This window comes from Podarcis bocagei (assembly GCF_964188305.1).
Source record: "Podarcis bocagei genome assembly, chromosome: 1".
Classification (NCBI taxonomy): Eukaryota; Metazoa; Chordata; class Lepidosauria; order Squamata; family Lacertidae; genus Podarcis; species Podarcis bocagei.
This window is the reverse complement of record NC_138125.1, coordinates 105,850,109-105,873,577: the sequence shown is the minus strand read 5'-3', so window position 1 is coordinate 105,873,577 and position 23,469 is coordinate 105,850,109. Positions and strand designations below refer to the sequence as shown.

At 42.7% G+C, this 23,469-nt stretch overlaps 1 protein-coding gene across 9 annotated transcripts in view; it reads right to left on the bottom strand.

Moving 5' to 3' along the window:
- Nucleotides 1-583: 583 nt before the first annotated feature.
- Nucleotides 584-23,469, bottom strand: part of LYPD6B (LY6/PLAUR domain containing 6B) — a 63,776-nt gene continuing 40,890 nt past the window's right edge. For 3 of the 9 annotated variants that reach the window (XM_081168035.1, XM_081168034.1, XM_081168037.1), the window contains 5 exons: nucleotides 7,510-7,610; nucleotides 6,746-6,897; nucleotides 5,755-5,853; nucleotides 4,353-4,483; nucleotides 584-1,356 (listed from right to left, as the gene is read on the bottom strand). In XM_081168035.1, the coding sequence (XP_081024161.1) occupies nucleotides 1,192-1,356; nucleotides 4,353-4,483; nucleotides 5,755-5,853; nucleotides 6,746-6,860 (510 nt within the window). In that variant the 5' untranslated portion in view covers nucleotides 6,861-6,897; nucleotides 7,510-7,610 and the 3' untranslated portion in view covers nucleotides 584-1,191. Of the gene's footprint in view, nucleotides 1,357-4,352; nucleotides 4,484-5,754; nucleotides 5,854-6,745; nucleotides 6,898-7,505; nucleotides 7,611-10,787; nucleotides 10,866-23,469 lie in introns of all 9 variants that reach the window. The other 6 variants (XM_081168040.1, XM_081168039.1, XM_081168038.1 and 3 more) reach the window with 4 other exon arrangements.

Genomic DNA, 23,469 nt, shown 5'->3' with positions numbered 1-23,469 from the left:
CATAGTTGCAAGAAGAAACCTAGTAAACTGAGTCAGACCTTGGTCCATCTAGCTCAGTAACTGTCTACAGTGATCAGCAACTGCTCTCTGAGATTTCGGACAAGAGTCTTTTCCAGCCTCACACAGAGACGTTTGTATTGAGCACTGATAAAAAGGTAAAGGGACCCCTGACCATTAGGTCCAGTCGTGGCCGACTCTGGGGTTGCGGCGCTCATCTCGCTTTATTGGCCGAGGGAGCTGGCGTACAGCTTCCGGGTCATGTGGCCAGCATAATTAAGCCACTTCTGGTGAACCAGAGTAGCGCACGGAAATGCCGTTTACCTTCCTACCTATTTATCTACTTGCACTTTGATGTGCTTTCGAACTGCTAGGTTGGCAGGAGCAGGGACCGAGCAATGGGAGCTCACCCTGTCGTGGGGATTCGAACAGCCGACCTTCTGATTGGCAAGTCCTAGGCTCTGTGGTTTAACCCACAGTGCCACCCGCGTCCCTATTGAGCACTGATACCTATCTGTAATTATATAGATTCCTCCATGAATTTTCGATAGTTTATTATTGAAGAACTGATGTAGTAAGAGAAAAACCATGTAATTCACATTTTATTGCTGTGGTATGGCTTGATGTCCCAATAAATAGGATGTTTTAGCAGATGCCACACTGTTCCATCCATTTTAAAGATTCATCTTCATCAAATTGACTATTCTTAAAAGTGATATGGGGGGAGACATGAGGGTTCAATGCTTAACCTCCATATCAGAGGGGGAAAAGAACAATTCCTTATTAAGATAATATGCAAAATGTACAAATTCTCCTGTCAACCAGAAACTCTTCCACTGACTAGAATTCCAGTAACTAGCCAAGTCAATACAACATTTGGTCATCATGTTTGGTCTTTTTAACATTTTGAACAAGCATCTGCTGGTGTCTTCACCGTAAAAGTAGCACTCTTCAAAAACAACAGAACACAGCACCATTCTATATTTTTTCTTTGTTTAGTAGATGTCATGAGGATTCTTCTTCTTTGTTACCATCTCATATGGGTGCCATTGCCCTTCTAAGAGGACAAGGGAGGCGTTCAAGGTGAGTTCTGGCACCTCTTTTTCTAGAAAAGTAGTACTGGTCACCATCTGAGAGACGGTCTTCATATAGCTCCAAGTGACAAATTAAGTCTGCTCGACAGAAAGAGTCATGTCACAAAACAAAAATGGCGGTGACTGAAACCAGCAACAGGATACTAGCAACCTGTCTGCTGCTGCCAGACGTCCTCCGAGCATGGACAACTGCAAATACTGCATTAGTATGATTTGTTGGTATGTCTACATTGCAGATCATCCCTTCACAGCAAGAGATGCATTCCTGTAAGTTTTAAAAGACAACATATGATTTTTAAATTTAATTAATCAATGAATTACATCTGCAAAAAGTTGCATGTGAAGAAAAAAAACATTCTGAAGGAGCATTTTTTGTTTTGCTATAGTAGGCTCAACTTAAGAAAAGGCATTCCATCAATACACCATGGCAGAGGGATGCCTCTTTTATGGTGGTACCTGGCATCTGTGGGTTGGTGTTTTGTTTCGCAAGTACCTGCATTACAAATAAGCAAGCGATCTGTTTCCTGATTTATTGGAAGTCACATACCGTATTTTTCGCCCCATAAGACGCACCGGCCCATAAGACGCACCTAGATTTTAGGGGGGGAAATAAAGGGGGAAAAAATTATTTCCCCCCCAGGTGCGCTGCGCTAATCCAGAAGCTTGGGGCAAGCTGAGGTCAGCGCGCCCCAAGCTTCTGCGTGCCGGCAAGCAGTCCGCTGCCGCCCCAAGCCTCCCGCACCCGGCAGGAGGTCCCGCTGGGTGCGCAAGGCTTGGGGCGGCAGCGGACTGCTTGCGCGCACCTAGAAGCTTGGGGCGTGCTGAGCTCAGCACGCCCCAAGCTTCTGCATGCCGGCAAGCAGTCCGCTGCCGCCCCAAGCCTCCCGCACCCGGCAGGAGGTCCCGCTGGGTGCGCGAGGCTTGGGGCGGCAGCGGACTGCTTGCGCGCACCGAGAAGCTTGGGGCGGGCTGAGCTCAGCTGGCCCCAAGCTTCTAGGTGCGCGCAAGCAGTCCGCTGCCGCCCCAAGCCTCGCGCACCCAGCGGGACCTCCTGCCGGGTGCGGGAGGCTTGGGGCGGCAGCGGACTGCTTGCGCGCACCGAGAAGCTTGGGGCGGGCTGAGCTCAGCTGGCCCCAAGCTTCTCGGTGCGCGCAAGCAGTCCGCTGCCGCCCCAAGCCTCGCGCACCCGGTGGGACCTCCTGCCGGGTGCGCGAGGCTTGCAGACACTCGCCCGAAGCAGGGGGAGCCCTCCAGAGGGCTCCCCGTGCTTCGGGCGACAGGCTGCCGCCCCAAGCCTCGCGCACCCGGTCGGACCTCCTGCCGGGCGCGCGAGGCTTGCAGGCATTCGCCCCATAAGACGCACCCCGATTTCCCCTTCATTTTTGGAGGGGAAAAAGTGCGTCTTATGGGGCGAAAAATACGGTATTTAAAATTAAAAGTTTTTTAAATCATTCATTTGGTAACAATTAAAGTTGCTTCCACACCAAGTTCCTTACACTTAACTAGAAAGGAAGTTCCACAGAGCAGTAATATGGCACTATGTTATCCAAATGTACTGTACCTCTGTGTCAAGGAGGCAGAAAGGAACCCACTGCTCTTGAACAGAACAGGAGCTAAATGGCAGTTCATTATTATCCGTCAACCAAACTGAAAGCGGAGAAACAGCAGCCGCAATGCTTCTACAGAAGTAAAAGTTGCAATCCTCAGCAATGCTTTGCCTGTCTACATTGCATTTGTGTTGTGCAGCAAGAAATAGAAAACAAATGCCACAAATCGAGCCCGGCAGAAAGGGATGGGGACTCCTGGGATATAACAATTTGGCAATGGCATTGTCTGGATCCTCTGTAAGAAATGAGTGAATGAACGACAGTAATTCCTGAGAAAAGAGCTAATTACAGTGGAAGCAACCTAAATGTCACAGCCTCATATGGCAGCAGTTTCTTTACCATAATTAATTAACGGAAACTTGACATTTTTATGTAATTGTTAAATGCATAATAAAGGGCTGAATCCCTGCTAAATGTGTGCTTTTAAACAGAAGGTTAATAATTTGTGTAATGCTCTTGACATGTGATGTGCAATCTAGAAGAATGTACACTTGCAGATTCCCATTGCCAGCAACAGAATGGTAAACCATGTGAGTACAAAGGAAACATCCTTCATCTGTGGCCAGCACTGTTGAATGTTCTGGCTTCCCCCTGCTTCATAATTATCATGGTTTTTCTCCTCTACATCAGCTCTGTGAGAATAATGTCCATTGTCCCCATTTTATGGTTGTGAGACTGAGATTCAGCCTGAATGAGATGCCAAAAGCACCCAGCGGGTTCTGTAACTGAGCTGATACTTCAGCCAATGTCCATGCATGGCACTTCTGTCAATAGGCCACACCAATTCCCAACAGTGAAGACCTCAGTCAGTGATTCAGCTACATATAAACACACATCATTTTGTCTACTACATGCTTGCAATATCTAGGTCAAAATGTATTAACCCACATACAGATATTCCCTTAGCAGCCTGATCACAGATGTCTGACAGTCTGGGACCTCGGCTATCAGCAAGAACACAAGGGCCAAGGAAAACTTGCTTTTTCCAGCCTCTTGGGCAGGATTGTGTCCTTAAAATAAATTAAAAAAATCAAAATTCTAGGTAAAGTGATGTTCTGCAACCTATATAAACAAACGCAAACCAAGCAAAAATTATTTGTATGTTCTGTGCAATGTAATCAGCTTCTTCTGGAACGCTAATATGTGCATAATAAGCTGCTCCTGGTGAGTGACTAAAATAAATTTAATAATTAATAATACACACTATGGCCTTTTAAACTGGGGGGGGGTACTGTTTTTGTTTGTTACTATGTTGTGTGTTTTTGTGTTTTTATCCTGTAAACTGCCCTGTGATCCTTGGATGAAGGGCAGTATAGAAATTTAATACAGTCATACCTTGGGTTGAAGTCGCAGATGCTCAAAATGAGGTCACGTGCATGCGTGGAAGCGGCGAATCATGACCCACGCATGAACAGATGCGGATTGCGTTTGCTTCAGGATGTGAATGGGACTCTGAAACAGATCCCATTCACATCCAGAGGTACCACTGTACATCATCACCATCATCACCAATGCAGGCAACAACTATACTTGGGATGGGGATTACTGTTGTCTTCTGAGTGTAATGATTGCCTAATTTATGCCTTGGGTGTGGAGGACAGAGAGGGCACCATGTTCTAAAGTACTTTCCTGTACACAAAAAGACAATGCTCACAGTGTGACTAGTTTCCCTGTGGTGGCGACATCCAACAAAACGGCACTCTTCTCTGGTAGCACATTTTTTAGTGACAGAGGTGCTCCTTCCATGACTGGTGAAGTGATGGACTGTCAAGCAGTACTCTGTGTCTAAGCAACCAAAAGGAAGAAGAGAAAATCAGTAACAGAGTTGATGCAGTGAGATTCAAATCAGAGACTGGACTTTCTGACCAGAACTCAAGATGTCTGGAGTTTTTTATAAATAAGGCATTCTTTTTCTGCCTCCACTGCCCTGCATCACCTGGTTTGACCACAGACACATCTCTCCTTGCTTCAGAATATTTTAAAAGTTTGTTCTACTGGCTCTGAAATTGGGGCATACACTTTCTGGTCCTGTTCTTCCTTAGATGGGAAATCCCTACATATTAACATACTCTCCTGCATTCCACTGGGTGCAGGTTTTCCCAAGGTACTGGAGAAGGTGGCCAGGATACTAGCACAACCCACCCTGCACCCATTCTTTGAGCAGCACATTTTCCCACACAGAAGGCAAGACAGCACTGCTTGCATCTAAATGTAATCTGCGGCACACATAGAGATTGGGGGTGTGGGTGTTACCTAGACAAAAACTCAAGGAATGAACACCACCTTTCCACTACCAAGTCGCCATTTTGTTTTCCAATAACATGTTCCAAAGGTGCCCTTCATATATTACAGAGGAACTGCTGATTTGTGACATGTTAAAGTCTTGGCATCCTATTGGTGGGTTCGGGCTTGTGTTTTTTTTCTGTGCAGTGGATGACAAGCTGGGAATGAAAAACAGTCCTATGGGAAAGAGCCTTACAGCAACAACATAAAATGAAGTTACTGATAAGCCATATGAAGGACACCAAAGTCAGATATACATGTGATTGGCTCTGTGAGAAATAAGAAGCATGGCAAGTATAGCAGTGTACTCTAAAGCCAATAGTTTTAAATACCTTCTTAGCCACTTCGATATCTAAAATATGATGTAAGGTAAAGGGACCCCTGACCATTAGGTCCAGTCGTGGCCGACTCTGGGGTTGCGGCGCTCATCTTGCTTTATTGGCCAAGGGAGCCGGCATACAGCTTCTGGGTCATGTGGCCAGCATGACTAAGCCACTTCTGGCGAACCAGAGCAGAGCAGCGCACAGAAACAAACAGCATTTCTCTACTTGCACTTTGACATGCTTTTGAACTGCTAGGTTGGCAGGAGCAGGGGCTGAGCAACGGGAGCTCACCCCGTTGCGGGGATTCGAACCGCCAACCTTCTGATCAGCAAGTCCTAGGCTCTGTGGTTTAACCCACAGCGCCACCCGGGTCCCTAAAAATATGGTGTAGTCTGATGAAAAAGCCAGAACAAATAACATTAAATATCTTACTGTTCCCCATGTACTTACTCTGAGGACACCATTTGTCTTCAGCCCATCTGTTACAGTTGTAATTGTCAACCACATTGTCACATGTAAAACACTTGAAGCTGCTTGGAAATGGAGTAGCTTTGAAATTAAAAAATAAAAATAAAGAAATGAAAAGAAGTAAATAGTTTCAGAATCCCAAATGTCATAACCCCAAATTCAGTTCTTCCCCAGTTAGGTTCCGGAGAGAGGGGAACCAAACAGCAATGAGCCTTGTTGAATTGCATCACAATCCTAAGTACACTCACTATGGGCCTATTGATTTAAGAGTGGGTTTCAGGTGTGTGGAGGGGGCTGCCATGCGGGGAGGAGCTAGGAAAGCCCCATTGCACGAGTGGAGTTTTGCTCAGTTTTCTCTGCATGCAACCGTTAATCATTTATATCCTGTCTCTCACACCCAACCGAGATACTCAAAGTGGATTTTGCCTTTTGGATGCTTTCCTGATTTTATTCTCCATCTCAAGAGCTCTCGGTGGCAGCATAGCCCATTGTGGGGTACCCACCATACCAGGTTAAATAAAACAGATCAGCACTAACTACAATACAGTGGTGCAGACAGACGTTAAATGAGGAGCCCATCCAGCCCCTGGTTTCTTGTGATACAACATCCAAAGAGCAAGGCAACACATGGAAAACCGCTATGTTCAATTACAGATGCAAAATCTCAGCAGAATGTGTCCTAAACAACAGTATGAGAAAGATGTAGCAAAAGTAATAAAAAGAGGAACATGCAGGTGTGCTTTAATCAAGGGTTCAGCCAAAAAATTAACAACTATCAGAGAAAATCAAGTTGATGTTTAGCTTTTAGGCCTATTAGAAATGCATTGTGAATTCATGATGATGATGATGATGATGATGATGATGATGATGATGATGATACAAGGCATTTCAAATAGAAAATGCCCAAAGAGTTGAAAACATATGCACTGGCACAGCCAACAAAACTGTAACAGAACTGTAACTGGCTACTTACGGTCTACTGGAAGTCTCACATTATGGAAGTTGATGTTCTTGGCTAGAATCCAACTATTGGAGACTATGAAGAGCTGAACAAAAGCTGCAGCCAACATTTGACAGAGGAACGGCATGCTGTTTGTTGCACATCAAAGCATAAGGTTCTTATAACTGAGAGAAAGAAGGGGAGAAAGAATGTATCATTACCAAAAAAAAGCCTGAGAACTTATTTTATGTCTGGCACACTCTGTACAATACGTTACTCACATCCACCTCTGCCAGCACTGTTAGTCCCAGCAATGGCCTAGGGGGCATACATGAATTAAAGGTGACATCAGCTCCACAAAGCTAAGCTGGCACTGCCTTCTGCTGGCCTGGTTGTAATGTACATCACAGCACTGCTACATATTACAGCAAAAGGCCTTTCATAAGTGCAGCGGTTGTGATAGAGCAGAGGAGGTTAAGAAAAAACATCCATTAACAAGCTTGAATGAATAAAATTAAGCTTTTTTAGAAAGAAAGATCAGTGCGGGTTGCAGTGGCCACTGGCAATCTGAACTGCAGAAGCATACAGGCCTTGGGTTTATTTTTTAAAGAGGGTTTTCAAGACTCTGGTCAGAATCTACAACACTATGATTTCTAGGCTGTCCATTTTCTGCTGAATGCAAAACAAGTTCACACATCGTCATTACTGCATGCATTTTAAATTTCTTAATTAATGCTTATCTATCTTTAACAGGTAGCATGCATATTCAAAAAGTAGTTGCTCCAATAGTTACCTACTTGCCTATTTTGCATCTCTCATCTTGCACAATGCCATCAAATCAGCAAGTATCAATGCTCAGCTTGAAGGTATCAGAATTCCACACGCAGATCTGCAGATGCTAATGAGAAATAAAAAGGCATTCAGTGTAATTTCTCCCACTAAAGGTCACATTTAAAGAAAAAGTCTTCATGGATAAACATTAAAGAATTTTTCCAAGTCACAAAGACTCATTTACCAAAATGGGAGGGTGGATTTGATATTGGTTATATAAAGGACAAAAGAACTTAATAAGTGCAGTCACACATTCAAACCAAGGATGGATTTAATCCAAAGGTTTGGTGAAAAGATGAATATGGAACATAGAAAGCTGTGGGTCAGGCCACTGGTGTATCGATCTCAGTAACACTGCCTGACAGAGGCTGTCCTGAGTTTCAGACAGGACTCTTGTCCATCTCTCCCTGGAAATGCTGGAAGTTGAACTACAGCCCTTCCACAAAATGTATCATCAATATCACAAAGCATTTTTGCCATGAATGACATGATTTACAACAGAATACACATGTGTCAAAGCTGACAAGCACGCACACGGTTCATGTTGTCATGCAGGAACATTGTTGGCACTTCTGAATATTGCACAAACACAACGTGGACGTGTCAGATATTAGTGGACTGTATACGACTGCTATTCAGATTCACCACTAGATGGCATAAGATAAGATGAGATCTGCAGAGTTCCCAAACCCTTTTTTGGACACTGGGATCTGAACTGCAGCCAGTTAAGGTGCTGGGAACCAGCCTGTGCTTCTTCTCCCACTCAACGTGCACAAGTCAAGTCAAGTTTCATTGGCTAAAAACCAATGGCCATTGCAAACATGTGAAGGTGACTGGGTATTACAGTTTGTCATAGATTATTTCCAGAAGAATGTTCCATGTTTAGCAGGCCAAATTAATCCCCAATTCTTCCTAGGACACACAAAGTCTTGTGTAGGATATGTTTATCTCCATCTGGTCACCAAATAAATGAAACAATACCCATACGAACATCCCAACACACCGGGCCATGTCCATACTTCAGGGTTTCTAACTTACCACGGTTTATTGGAAACTAGCTGCGTGCTGATTAATTGCTCCTGCTGAGCTCCTCCTTCCCTGGTGCGCATGAGAGAAACAAATCAGGAAATTGATACTAAACTTGGCTTCTTGAGATGTCCTGGATTATGCACCGTTGCTCCCTGGCAAACCAGAATTACTAGCCATAAAAGCATGGTTTGTTGACTAAAAATTCCTGACTACTTAAGAGGAAGCAAACAATGAACTTGGGTCTGAACATCTCAGGCTGTGGTTTCTTGCTTTGCATTTCCCTGTGCATGACAAGGGAAGAGCACAGTAGAATATATCTGCTTATTCCTGATAAATCATGAGAGGAATTCAATGTTGCACTAATCGTTCTGTCAGTGCAAGCATTTTGGCTTGCCACACAGAGTGATGCCCCCTCTCCTACCCACCACCATGTGCTTTTCCATGGATTCTTCTGATCTACCCCCAAGCCAATGTCGGCGGGCACAGGGGGAGGAGATGGGGGAAAGCCCCATTGCACAAGAAAAAGTCATTGCAAAGGGCTTCCGCTGACAGTACGCATTAGTTGAATCCTGCCCCATGGAAGCAATGCTGACTTACTGTGACATGCAAACATGCCCAGAGACTATACTGTCACACAAAAACAAGTCCAATTTGTTAGCAAAGTTATTATGTTATAACTCTAGAATAATTCCAGCCACCAATACCAAGTAGAAAGTGCTTCCCCCCCAAAAGGATGCTGGTTTTCCTTGCTGCCAGGGGTGCCAACTTGAATAAAATATTGTGGGGGCCCAAGGTAAGCCATGCCATGCATAATCGATCACATGATGCAGTGCACACACACCACTTTAAGAGGAGTGCCCATCAACTTTGTGGGGGCCCAGCCCCCTCAAATATTTTATTGTGGGGTCCGAAGCCCCCATGGCCCCTAGGACTTGGTTCCTATGTTTGCTGCAGACCAGTATAAGGAGGCACACACCGTTCTTTAAAAATATTATCTTCGATCTTGTCTGCTTAGAACCATGCATTATTTTTGCTTTATTTCCATTTGAGTTGACAACTATTTATCCCTCATGCACAACTGAAGAGTGGTAACAGGAGTAGACTCACCCTTGAAATACAGTGGTACCTCCATTTATGAACTTAATTCATTCCAGAAGTCCATTCTTATACTGAAAGCGTTCTTAAACTGAGGCACACTTTCCTCAATGAGGCTTCCGATTGCCAGTGCTGGGTTGTCTTCTGTTCGTCTTCCAGAGCAAAGCTTGCTAGCCTACTTCCAGTAGGAACATCTACTTCCAGTTCTGCGGAGTGCGTTGCCCGAATCGTTCATTAACAGGACTGTTCTTAGACCAAGGTATGATTGTACAGTGGACCCTCCGGATATGAATTAAATTCATTCCAGGGGTCCGACCGCAACCCGAAAAGTTCGTAGGCAGAGGCGCACAGCAAAACTCAGAAGTATACACTTCCGGGTTTGCCGTGTCCAGAGCGGTACGTAACTAGAGGGTCCACTGTATTCTAAAGCTTTGCATAGCTTTGACCGTACACAGTGTTGCAATACAGAGAACTTTGTTTCTCCCAGTCCTTGAAACTATTGTTTCTGTTCTCTCTTTAAGTATCTCGTTCTGTACTCTTCAAACACCAAACTAGCCAAAGAATCTTGGGCCATAATATAGGGTATGTACACATTAGCAGCTTGGAGCCCAGCAAAGTTGTTTTCCTCTGCTACATTTTAAGTCACATAACCAATGCCCATTACCTTATTTGTTTCAGTGCACCAAACTCCAGTTCACTGAAACTGTAATCTGCGCATGCGCTGTAATCTGCACATGCGCAATGACTGCCTGAACTGGTTTCCTATGGATTGTGGCTAGCGTCATGTGTACTCAGCTTCCACCACCAGTGGTGCAAGTGTGCTGGAGCTGAATTAAGTGGTAATATAGACAAAGCTTTATTTCTGAATAGCTCACTTAATGTTTGCTCCGTGAGGGTGGGGCACTGATACCCTTCAATGCAGGGCTTATCTGTCACAGAAAAGCAACCAGCTTTTATGGGAGCAAGGCATGACACAGAGCTTCTGACAGCCAACACTCACCTTAAAACACAAAACTGCACCTGCACCACCAAACAAACATTTCACTCTAGACCTTGTCGCTTCAGTATGAGCCACTTCGAGGAAAACAAACAATGCAAGCTAAGACCAGACTTTGCCTACCTGCTGCCCACAAAGTGTTTTGGATAGTAATTCTCAACAGCCCCAGCCAGCATAGATTTTCTCCACTCTGAAACATCCCTGTACATTTTTTTTAAACAAACAAAACAAACAAACTCATGGCATGTTTTTCTGCAATCCCAATCCCTCATCAAGGATGCCTACTATAAGGTGTCACTGGCCTGAACAAGCCTATTCTCTCTTCTCTGCCTCCATCTTGTTATCTCCTTCCCTCCTTCTCAGACTAATGTCTTAACATTTTGTATATCCTGGAATCCCATGGGTCCTTGCTTGGTTGCTTAGAGTTTCTTAATATATATATATTTTTCTGTTGATTTACAAACTTGCATACATCAACACACCTAGGGTGTCCCCTGAGTATGTGGAAACCACTGGCTTATTTTTGAGTGAGTCTATTTAGTTTCCAGACTGACTAACGCTTGACTGTCTGGGTTTACTATCAGAAAAGCGATTCTCAAAACTCTCCTCAGCCCCTCAGATGGACCACTTGAAAAACGCTGAGAGCCTTGGTGGGACCACTAAATGATTTTTCTGCCTGTTGCAGCCACAGTTTGAGAACCACTCTGAAAGGGAATTGCCTAAATTTGATCAAACTTTGGATGTAATATTCTTTCCCTTCTTCATTTTTAAAAATAAAACAAAAACTAGGCACAGAAATCTGGAGAGCTCAATGATTTAAACCCCCCCCCCCCCGTGTGTGTACACCCAGGTGATGTTGTAATTACTCAGTTTTGGAATTGTCTATTTTTATCAGAAATTTTCCGCCCTCCAACCTAAATACTCTAATGTGGAATGTATAGCTATTTTTCCTCTACACACAGAGTTCTTAATTTAAATCTGCCCACCCCAGGTTACATATTAAAAGCCAGCCGAGTTAATAAATCTTTCGGTCAATAAAGTCTCTGTATCTCAAACATTTACACTGCCACTACCCCAAAGGGAACCAGCCTGGATATTTCCAGAGATTTCTGCCCACCATCCACGACTTCATTAATCAAATTGTTTTTGCACGGCAAATGGTGTGCAGCAGCCTGTGAAAGTATCTGCTACTACAATGCAAACTGAACAAATGCACTATTTAGGGTTTGTTTTTTACCAGTTGTTCCTGGAAGCTATCGTTTTTTTGCAACTGAAAATTGTAACAATCCAAGCCATTTCAGCTGCTACTTGTAATTAAAAACCTAAATGGAGTCACCAACTGTGAAAAACTACGGTCTTGTTTAAGTCTTGTAAAAGACTGATAAGATAATAAAACAGAAGCAACTGGTGTTAATGTGTTGGAATGTAGTATTTCAATGTGTGGTTTTTGTTTTTAATGAAACGCAATCTCTTTATCATTACCTAATGCAATATATATCCCACCTTTCTTTTTTCTTTAAAGGGGAAGATAAATAGTAGTGTGGTACCTCAGAGATTTATTTATTTATTCTGGCATGAAGCTTTACGAGTGACGTCCTGCTCCATTAAATATAAATAATATAAACTGAACAGAAGTGGAACCCATGTACAGTTTCGGCACACTGAGATTACCCAAAATCAAGCCTTTCTATTGCTGTATGTTTTGTTTCTAGGTACTGTTTCAGCATCAGAACATTTATGTCATGGGTGGAGAACTTGGGTTCCTCTAGAAGATGTTGCCTGAACAATGGTCAAGGTTGATGGGAGTTGGGGATCCAACAATATCTGGTGGGCCACAAATTTTCCATCCTTCCTCATACCTGACGTCAGATGTCGGGCCGGTGGGTGTGGTCAAATGGGGGTGCTGTCTTTATGGGCTGGACATTTCCCATCCCTGCTATATGCCAAATTACATCCCATACATTACACACTTTATGTATGACTGAGAGTGCAAGGGGGAATGCAAGTACTTGAACCAAGATTTTAAATTTTTGGTTCATATTAAACCAGATTAAAATTTAAATGAAGGGTTGAATGATTGACAGGGGATTTTGTTTTCCTAAGCACGATAAAACCACCTTATGTGTGGATAACAAGTGGATGCAAGTTTTCTCCCCTGCTTTCTTTACCATTTTAGGTGGCACACCTGTGCTTCAGAAAGGCGTCTTTGTTCTCTCTCATTCCACTGCTGTCCTCTCTCCCTTGCTTTTCTTTCTTCAAGCTTGTTCCCTTTTTTACTCCCTCTGGTTTCTCCTTTTGCAATGAAACAATCCTTCAGGGTTGTGGTGGAGGTGTCTAATATGTGACAACTGTGGTTATGTCCAATAAAATATGGCAATCTTCCTCTCTATAACCAACATGCCATGCATCTCTGAATTGAACTGAACCCTGACGTTGCATTAACAGCTCATTCTTCAGACATTGGTGACTCAAAGGGGGAGGGGGGAAATGTGTGTAAACAGCTGCAGTTCAAGTTCATTTCTTTTTAAAGTATCACTCCCTTGTCTGCACTACAGCAGAGCCTCGTTTGGGTTAGGCATGTTTGTACTTACGCTTAACTGAAAGTCCAGTCTGATCCCCCAGCTTCAGAGGAACACAGACTGCTGGTAAAGGACTGCAGGGCAGCATTTGCAATGAGCTCACTATACCTCCCAGGACTTCAGCACTGCAACCCACAGCATTCCCCTGCATGTGTCTGAATGTTCCCTTTCTGGCTGCACACTTTCCCACTGGGAGAGCCATTGAACGTGTCCTTGCCGGAACGCTCTCCTGCTCTCTGCTATCAGAAGACCAGTTCAACACCGATGGTAAAGAAAGAGTAAATCTTAACATGGTGTTGTAAAGCATGATTACAATTGTTAAGCAACCTGTGGTCTCTTGATGAAGGACAGTATATAAATTTAATAAATGATGACGACGATGCTTTGTGAAATAACAGGGACCAAGGGCTAAGAAGGGTTTCCAAAATGAGGGGTTCAGCATCCTGCTTCTCTTGACTAGCAACAGGATTATGTAAAAAGGCAGTGGCCTGCTTAAAAAAGGCAGGAAATGAAAGAGAAGTCCCTCCCCTCTCCCTTGCTAAGTGCAATGTCTTCTCCCCTACCTGCACCTTCCAAGGAGCAGATCAATGGAAGAAGAGGCTCTGGCCTAGCACTGAAGACAGAAGGCTGAGATACAACCTCCTTCTCTCTCTCTCTCTCTCTCTCTCTCTCTCTCTCTCTGTCTCTGTCTCTGTCTCTCTCTCTCTCTCTCTCCCCCCCCCCCTATATTGGTAAGGAGATTTAAGTGGAGAGCATTGGTATTGCCCCAACTGCAGTTTGAAGCGATATAGGCCATTCTGCCACCTCAGGACTTTACACCTCCCTCATCTAATATACTGTGGTGGACAGGCAGAGGGAAGGAGATACAGATGGTTTGGGTTCAGGGAAAGAGAATCAGTGGTGGCGACAGAAAATATGCTGAAGGAGGGGGAAGGCAAAGTACTTTTCTGGGGCGGGCAAGCACTGTCCACCATCTTAAGATTTCTGAAAAAGAAACAACAGTGTATTTCACATTGGCACTCCCATCCAGTCAAGTCCCGTTAACTTTGATGGAATTACCCAGTAGGTATGCTTAGGACTGCAGGCTTGTTTAATTTTATTATTAAACTGCAACTTGTATGGAAGAGTGCCTTTCCTTCAAGCAATCACATACGTTGAATAACTGGGAGATGGGAAGGGGCAAGACACTTGTCTACTGGGGGATGCCTGGGTTTAGCTCCAAGAACAGTGAGGCAGATTGTGTACTTCCTCTGACGATGATCCAATCCAACCACAAATAAACCAACTCACACCCAGGCATCAACCCATGTGTATCGACGCTTCCTTCAGACCAACCTTTCCCCAACTTTGGGTCTCCATATACTGGGTCCCCGTCATTCCAAGCCACCACAGCTAATGATCATGGATGATGCAGGTTGTAGTCCATCAATATCTGACCACCTCGAGTTAGAGGAGGCTGCTAGAGAACATGGGATTTTGTAGAAAGTTTTATGGAATGTGTATGAAGGGCAGGTCATCTGAACATCACACTATTTTCTGCAAGGGTTGTCTGCACAATCCTGTCTTTGGTAATTCACATGCAGTGTTGCACCCCCTTGCACCCCCACAAGCACTCATTTTTCTTGCTCTGTCACAATTCCACTGTATGTCCTCATTCAGCCCTGCTGTCTCCAGAGGCTTCATTAAGATTGATCTGATCAAAGGGAAACCAAACTAAATCAACAGATCAACTGAAGTAGGTTAATAAGAACTTCCTAAAAAGAGGGCAACATGCTTCACTTACTTCATGCCTGAAAACAGGGTAATAAAGTAGAGATGCCTCAAGGTAGTGTGTGTGTGTGTGTGTGTGTGTGTGTGTGTGTGTAGGTGTTCCCTCCAGTGTGGTATGCTGCACGCTCATGTTAATAAAATGTACCTGGATTTTTTACCCGCAACCTGCATACCTTTCACTCAGATATAAATCAGGAGCATGAAAAGGAAAGGAAGAGAAAAGCAGGTGGGGACACTACAGTGTCTCAAAACGATTAAAATTCCAGCTCTATGTGGTTCTGAACACAGTAATTCAGCACTGGTATTTGAAAAACTGATCCCTGATTTCAGCAAAAGCAACCTTAAATTAGGACGGTTTCAACAAGGTAATGCTTAGTGACGAAAAGGTAAGATAGATGAATAACCAGGAACAATCTTGATTAACCTACCTCTTGTCCACCCTAATAACATATGAGTAGGAATGGGCAAATCTTGCAATTTCAGTTTCTCATTTTTCCAATCTCAAGTTAAGTTCCCCACATTTTCACGAGAGTCTGAACATTTTTATTTTTATTTTTAGAAAATCCTCACAAGAATTTATCAGGATTTTAGGTCACATTTCTCCTAATATGCATATTTTTGCAAGCACTTTCCCGTAATATGTATGTTTTGGTATGCTATTTCCAACAATATGGGCATTGGTTTCTTCTTATTATTCTTTTAATAAAACCCTTTTTATTTACCTTTCATATGCTGTATATAGGTAACTAATATCCAGTGCAGATAAGTAATGCAATGAGTATACAGAGGTAAATGACGCAACAAGGATAAACTAACATCTATAAGCAGAAAATAACAACAGCAACAAACATTCCTTCCCCCACTGCATTTCTATACACATGCTCCCCTAATATACACACACTGAACACGTTATTTGGTTGGAGAGCCACACTGCATAATCCAGAGTAGTGCACATTTTGAAGAATAGCTATGTTTCATGTTTGCACATTGTTTTGGGACATGCAAATTTGCATTAAAACGGAACCCCATCCCTTTATATAAGATATGAGTTTTGCAGTCATCCTTAGGTTTTTGTATTTCTGTTATGTCCTGTGGCCAATATGAAAATAAAGCTAGGCAGGCAATATATCATGGTGGTGTCAAGTCCTGCTAATCTTAAACTTGAGGAGATGCTGAGTAAAGGTTTCCTTAGTGTTCTATACCAGGCTTCCTCAACATCGGACCTCCAGATGTTTTTGGCCTACAACTCCCATGATCCCTAGCTAGCGGGCCTAGTGGTCAGGGATGATGGGAATTGTAGTCTCAAAACATCTGGAGGGCCGAGGTTGAGGAAGCCTGTTCTATACAGTAAAATGGACTAAATTCCTTGGGGCTTTGAGGCATCCCATGAAACTACTCCAGCACTATGATGTTGATTTGAGACAATACTTCAATAGCCTTAGCTGCCAATTACCCAGATGTTTATATTACACTTCAACAAATCCAGATTTGCTTCAGAGTACAAAATTGTGCTGTGTCAGATAAGAAGACTGTGCAGGTTTGTTTGTTTTTTTTCATATATTATACATCACATCTGACATGGCATGGCACTCGTGTGTTGAACGCAAAATGTAAAGTAAGAATTATCTCATTGAAATGAGTCAGCTCCTCTCAGCTAAGTGAGAAGTGGCCTTTTTAAAGCATACATTTTAAAAACAGGGGCACTGAAGCTAAGGTTAGCATTCCACCATTGCAAAGATTTCCTTTTGCAAAACAGACTGTTCTCCCCCCCCCCCCATTCATTCTGGGTTCCCCCCACAACTCTCCCGATGTGGGGATGGTGCAAAGCCACACAAGGGGGAGGGGGGAATCCGGTTGCACTAGCATGAGAAGTTAGCTGAAAACCACCTAAGAATGCTTAACATGTTTTTAAGGCTGCAAATTTATGCGCATTTAATCCCACTGAACAGCAGGACAGAAGTATAACATACATGGATTTGTGCTAAGATAATGAGACTAGTTTTGCTAGTTTGTTCTAAAGTCTATGCTAGGGCTGGCCCACCCATGAGGCAAGGTCAGGCAAATGCCACAGGTGGCAGGATCTACGGAAGCAGCAGATCCCAATGCAGCTCTTTATTTTCCCACCCCCTTGTTCCCGATGTAGATCCTCACTCCTTTTTCCCCGGAGGGAAAGAGAGGTACCATTTTGTGGTGAGCCTAAGGTGCCAAAATGTCTTGGTCCAGCCCCGGTCTATCCTTTTACTAATTGAAACCCCAGTCTGCAACCATGAGGAAAGACTCCCAAAGCTGCACATCTGGTGAAATTGGGGTGTGCTTTATACAAAAGATGACACAACAGAGCTGCACAGCAGCTGTGTTGAAAGAGTGTATATAATCATTCACAAAATTCTCCTGTGCTCCTAAAATCTTTTCTGCCAACTGTCAGCCCGAGGCAAATTTTTTACAGGTGACTTATAGCTTTCACTCTTGAAAACTGGGAGGGGTATATAATGGAGCTACTGACAAACCATCTTAATTACTGCTGCTTTGAAAAATATGTTAGAAAGAAAGTCATAAAAGCCCCACATCCAAACCCCCAAAAGAGATTAAATCAGTAAGAATTCCTTTGCTATGAAACTACCATATGGGTATACAAAGGGAAATCTACATTATGCCCATAAATCAATAGATCCTTTTGATCTCTGTGTAACCTGATGAATTCTGTGCCCCTGATTTGCACACCAGGTGGTGGCAGGCAATTGTCAACTGGCAACCAAAAAGGAAAAAAGAGAGAAAAAGAAAACAGCAGCCAGCAAGTTTATTGCAGACCAAAATGTTCACAATAGCCTTTGGAAATCAGGACGTCATTCTTCTTTTCTTGATGTGCACATATTGATCATGAACTGAATCATGGCGTTCAAATGCCACCAATAAAAAGCAACATTCTATTCTAGTTCTGGGCTTATATGGTGTCACAGAAACTACTGTGGCAAGAGTGAAAATTCAAGATTCATAAGCGTTTGTCAAGGACAGAATACAGGCATAGAGCAAGTTTTGTTTGTTTTTTTATGTCCATGTAAACCCCAGTCACAATTTGGCACCCCTTTTATTGAAGGGAGAGATATTTATGTGCATGCTTTACCCTTCCAGTAAAATCAAGGAGACAGGAAAGTGCCAGACTCTGGGAGGGGCGTGATCCTATTGTTTCACACAAACACACCCCAACATGGGCAACTGTTAGAAGACTAAAACGATTGTACAAGCCCCTGTCATATACTAAACCCCTGCTGGCTTGCACAAAAAGAGCAGAGTAAAATTACTAGCACTTAAAGCAGGCTGAGCATTTAATTCTTGGTTATTAGGCACATATAATTTCCTGCAATTTAGACACTGCTGCTGGATGCCTCTTTGATGTTCCATAGTTTTAAGGTTGAGGAAAGACCACCACTAGCAGTACCATCTCAGAAAACGTGGCTCCTTGTTCTTTCATTTGTACTTGTTTGCTCATAGCGCTGTGGGTGGAGGGGGAGAGGAAATCTCTTTTCTTTACATATTAAAATTGCTCTCAAGTATGCAGTTAGCAAAGCTTGTCCTAACAAATCAGTGGCCACACACATAAAGCAATCTCCTGGCTCCCAGGTACTCTGCACTCTGCAGCATTAATGCTACCAACATATATTCCGTTGTGCTAAGGAAGAATATCCAGCTGATGTTGTTCTGCATAATGACTGTGCCCTTATGGTCTATTTACACTGTGATGCTGTCAGACAAGTCCTATTGGCTTCAGTCTAGCCAAGGTTTAGTCCCATTGAGAACCACAAGACTTGAGTTAGTTGCAACTAGATTATTTATTTAATTTGCATACCACACTTCATCCAAAGAGCACAAGGCGGTTCACAACATGCAAAAATACAAAATGAGAACGCAAAATACATAACACAAAAACAAACTAATAACTCCCCTCCCACAAAAACATTTTAAAGGCCATAGAATGTCAATCAGCCAAAGGTCTGATTATGGAGAAATGTTCTGTTTGTATCATTGGTCAAGACACAATGGGGACACCGAGTTTAACCACTTACCTACGCAAGAGTATGTCATTTTGGGAATAACAGAAACCAGGGTGGAAATTGAACCTGGAAGCTTTCCAGAGAGTTAGCTATGCTAATCTCTGGCAGCAAAAGCAACGAAGAGTCTGGTGCCACCTTAAATAATAACAAATTTAGTGTGGCATATGCTTTTATGGACTAGACTCCACTTCCTCTGATAAAGTACAGTGGTACCTTGGCTATGGAACTTAATTCATTCTGGAAGTCCATTCCAAAACCAAAGCATTCCAAAACCAAGGCATGCTTTCCAACAGAAAGTAATGCAAAATGAATTAATCCGTTCCAGACTTTTAAAAACAACGTCTAAAACAGCAATTTAACATGAATTTTACTACCTAAGGAGACGATTAATCCATAAAATGAAATCAATAAACAATGTACTGCAGTCACACAATCAATCAGTAGGTGAACTGCATTCCACAGTCACAAAAGCGAAACAAAAAGAGCCACAAAAACAAAACCACAAAATAAATAGCAAAATCAGACAGACCTCAGTGTAACACTCAAGACGGAAGTGTGGCACTCAAAACGGAAGCGTAACACTCAAAACGGAGCATGATCAACTTCCGAAAAAAGTTCACAAACCGGAACACTTACTTCCAGATTTGCAGTGTTTGGGTTCCAAGTTGTTTTAAGTGCCAAGGCATTTGAGAACCAAGGTACCACTGTATCTATTTTCATTGTTACTTATTCAAAGATATACAAAAGTTTATACCCAGTACAATGTTATCTTTTTATAATACTCCACTTCATCCAATGTAGAAAAACAAAACAAAGAAAACCTATGCCACATTCAATTTGTTAAATCCTTAAGGTGCACCCATGAACTCTTAGTTGAGATTTCCAGTTTTAGCTTGTAAATGTAAAGCAAAAGCAAAAGCATTTCAGGCCTCATACTTGCTGTGTCATCTCCCTGCCTGAAACCCTGGAGAACCACTGCCAGCCAATGGAGACAATTCTTCTTCTTCAGCGATCACTCGTAGCCGAGTAAGATTGTCTTTCATAAACACAGTTTTAACAATGAGTCCGTAAGTGACTGTAGAGGCCAATTCTGGATCCACATGTCCTTCCACAGTGGGGACATTGTTTTCCAGGCAGGAGTTGATCATGGTGTGGATTTGCCAAGCGTGCCTTCCTCTTAGCACGTTTCTCCCTTGTGTCCTGAGTTTGAGTGTCTTCACAGCCCACAACACCTTTGGTAAAGGCTGTTCTCCAACTGGAGCTCTCGCAGGCCAGTGTTTCCCAGTTGTCAGTGTTTATGCTACATTTTGCCTTGAGACAGTCTTTAAGCCTCTTTTGTTGACCACCGGCATTACGCTTTCCAATTTTAAGTTCGGAATAGGGTAGTTGCTTTGGAAGACGATCATCAGGCTTCCGCACAACATGACCAATCCAACGAAGCGGATGTTGAAGAATTATTGCTTCAATACTGGTGATCTTTGCTTCTTCCAGTACACTGATATTATGGAGACAATACTGGCTACACTTATTCTGCATCTGTGCCAATCTTGTATGTTCATCTAGGGTTACCCAGGCAGGTATTATTTATGCCTAAAGCACATTCCGAGTGAGTTCCGTAACTCACTTTTCTCTACAGGCAACCATAAAAGGATAGGTTGCTCACTCCCCCAGAGTATGGTTATCACAGTATCAGGTCAGAGGTTAAATGCCCTAAATTATGTCACTTCAGGTGAAGAACACAGCACTGCTTTGTAATGATTTTGCAAGAAAGGCTTGCAATTTTGCTTCTTAAGAGCAGAGGTGTTTGCTTGCTTTAGCCACTGCACAAAAGATAACAAGAGATAAGCATAAAGCTAAGAGCATAATAAAGCCATGCAGATAACATTACATACTCTCAAAACAAACTCAACAATTAATAACCAGTGGCAGGAACACTAACGTGATGGTGATGCTGCAAATGCAAGAGAAATACTAAGCTTGCTTTTCTGCTGTTCTACTGCTTTTGTAACATGTACTTGAAAACCGAGACCTGATAGGCAATGAAGTCAGATAGTAGCTGGGTATGCAAGTTTTTATGACCCAAACTGTGCAGGTCTACAATACATTTTTGGTAACAAAAGCAGCTTGGAAGATTGGAAGGACTGTTCACATATTAAACACTACTTGAAGAGTGTCAAGCATTGGTTTCAATGTAACCAACTAACCAAAGTTGTTAAAGAAAGATATTTCATCTGTTGAGTAGTTGTAACCTCTTGGAAAACTTGGACTAAAATGGAAACTTTATTGAAATTTGCTGCTATTGTTTAATGAATTAGCTGCCCTTCACCATAAGGTCCAAGAGTGGATTAAAAAAATTAAAAGTGCACTGTTTTAAAAAGTTTGACACAAATTACAGTTTCAGAGATTCACCTCATTATACCTGTCATACAGAATTCATGAGATGTATTCTACTAAAAAAATAAGCTTTAAATACATATTAAATTGTGTGTGTGCGTGTGTGTGTGTGTGTGTCAGCATTCTACCTCCCTTTGCTGTCAGAGGCAATTGTTTAGAAATCTAAGATATCCCCCCCACACCTCAGTTCAAACTCTTATCCACACCTGGACCCCCTTTTTTCTTACTACCAAACTTTTAGATTCCAAAGTCTTCCATATGTGTTCGTGTATTATGTATAAGCACTTCTTGTAATGGAGAAGAGGGGAATAGCCTTTGCAGTCAGGAAGGCATCTCTTCATAGTTCCTCTTGGCATGACTGACCCAAGTTTTTGCAATCAGTTCTAGCTTCCGGTGGCTTCCAGTCAAGATGGCGGCAGGCCAGGCAGTCAGCTCCAGAGCTCCACAGATTTTAACTGAGTTTTAACTCTAGCCCTAATATGCCCGATATGTATTTTACAGACAGGCATAAAACTGTTTGCAACATATACTCCTTCTAATGCCTTCTTTCACCATTCAAGGCTAAGCAGAAGCTACATGGGAAGCCAACCGCATGCCACAGTGGAAGCATGTCAGCGCAAAGTAGCTGAGAAAGGCATGCCATGGGACTGACCCCACGAGGCCTTTCCAGGAAAGAAACGTGATAAAATGTATTCCCACCTTATTCACAAGTAGCTCTCCCATTAGTAAGCAAAGATTCCAGCCCTTGGCTTGCAACATACAGCTCCAGGGCACCAAAGATGCCAAAAGTGGAACATTCTGGAAGACCACAGAAGCAAGATTTATATCATGTTGTTAAATCACGATGAGCAAAAGGGTGATTTTCCAAACCAGGAAATGAGATAACAACTAGTTTGATAATAAGTTAAGTTCATTAAGTTCAACATAGAATATTCATCCATATTTTCTTTTCTTTGTTGCCTCAGGTTAGCTAATATCACAATGCTTCCTGGATGTTTAATTCACCCCATCAGCCCTCCCTGTCAATACTCAAAGGTCTGCAATCTGGCCATTTCAGTTTCAACCAGTGTTTCTTGTTTAACTTTGCACATAGTACAGAAGATTTACCACCTGCCAAATGCTATCTATTGAAAACAAAGCAAAGGTAAATTTGTCAAGCTGAGTTAGATAGACATTGTTTGAATTTCCATTTATTACTCCTCTTAGCTCATGGTAGAAATTAGTTCAAATATCCCTCATTGGATTAGCAACAGTGGGTACCATAGGGAGCACAGAATTAACATGAGTCCAATGTGTGCACTAGATTGGCTGCACACAGCTCAAGGTTTAGAATTTATGGAAATACTTGATCATGAGACTTCAGAGAATAATGTAGAAAATACCTGATGGGTTGGTCACAAAATAAAACTAATGGCTTGCCCACTCCAGAGCAAAATGTGGATTTGCACACTGCCTGTCAGGCCCTCAGGCTACTTAAGTCACCACCTTCTCCATAGGCTACAGCCCTCAATAGCCCTGCTTTGTACTCCTCAAGTATTTTTGGTTGGTTGGAATGTGTCGCTGAACTCTGATAATTATTTGTCCAGATGTAAGTGTATGTAGAAACTAGCTGACTATACAAAGGCACATCTTCACATGATTTTCGGTTTCACTGCTGGAAAAGCTGCCATCCTGGCTTGCACAATGCTCTGCTGTGTTCAGTGCAAATTCTCTCTAGGAGCTGCATCTAATAGTGTCTTTGCCTTAGTGGAAATTGCTTCCACTTGTCAAAGAAAGTTTTATAAGAGTAGAAAGCTGAATTCGCTGTAGTTTTACTGAAGATAGGAAGGGGTAAAAGTAATCCATGTAGATTAACAGCCTTGGTTTAGTGAGAAGTTTATTAAGATAGTCAAGTAACAGATAACTTTTGACACATAGCCACATAGCCAAAATAATTATAAGGACAAGAATTTTGGGAACTGTTTGCTATACTTCCACACTATCCCTCCCACACTCCGAGGCACCTTAATCACC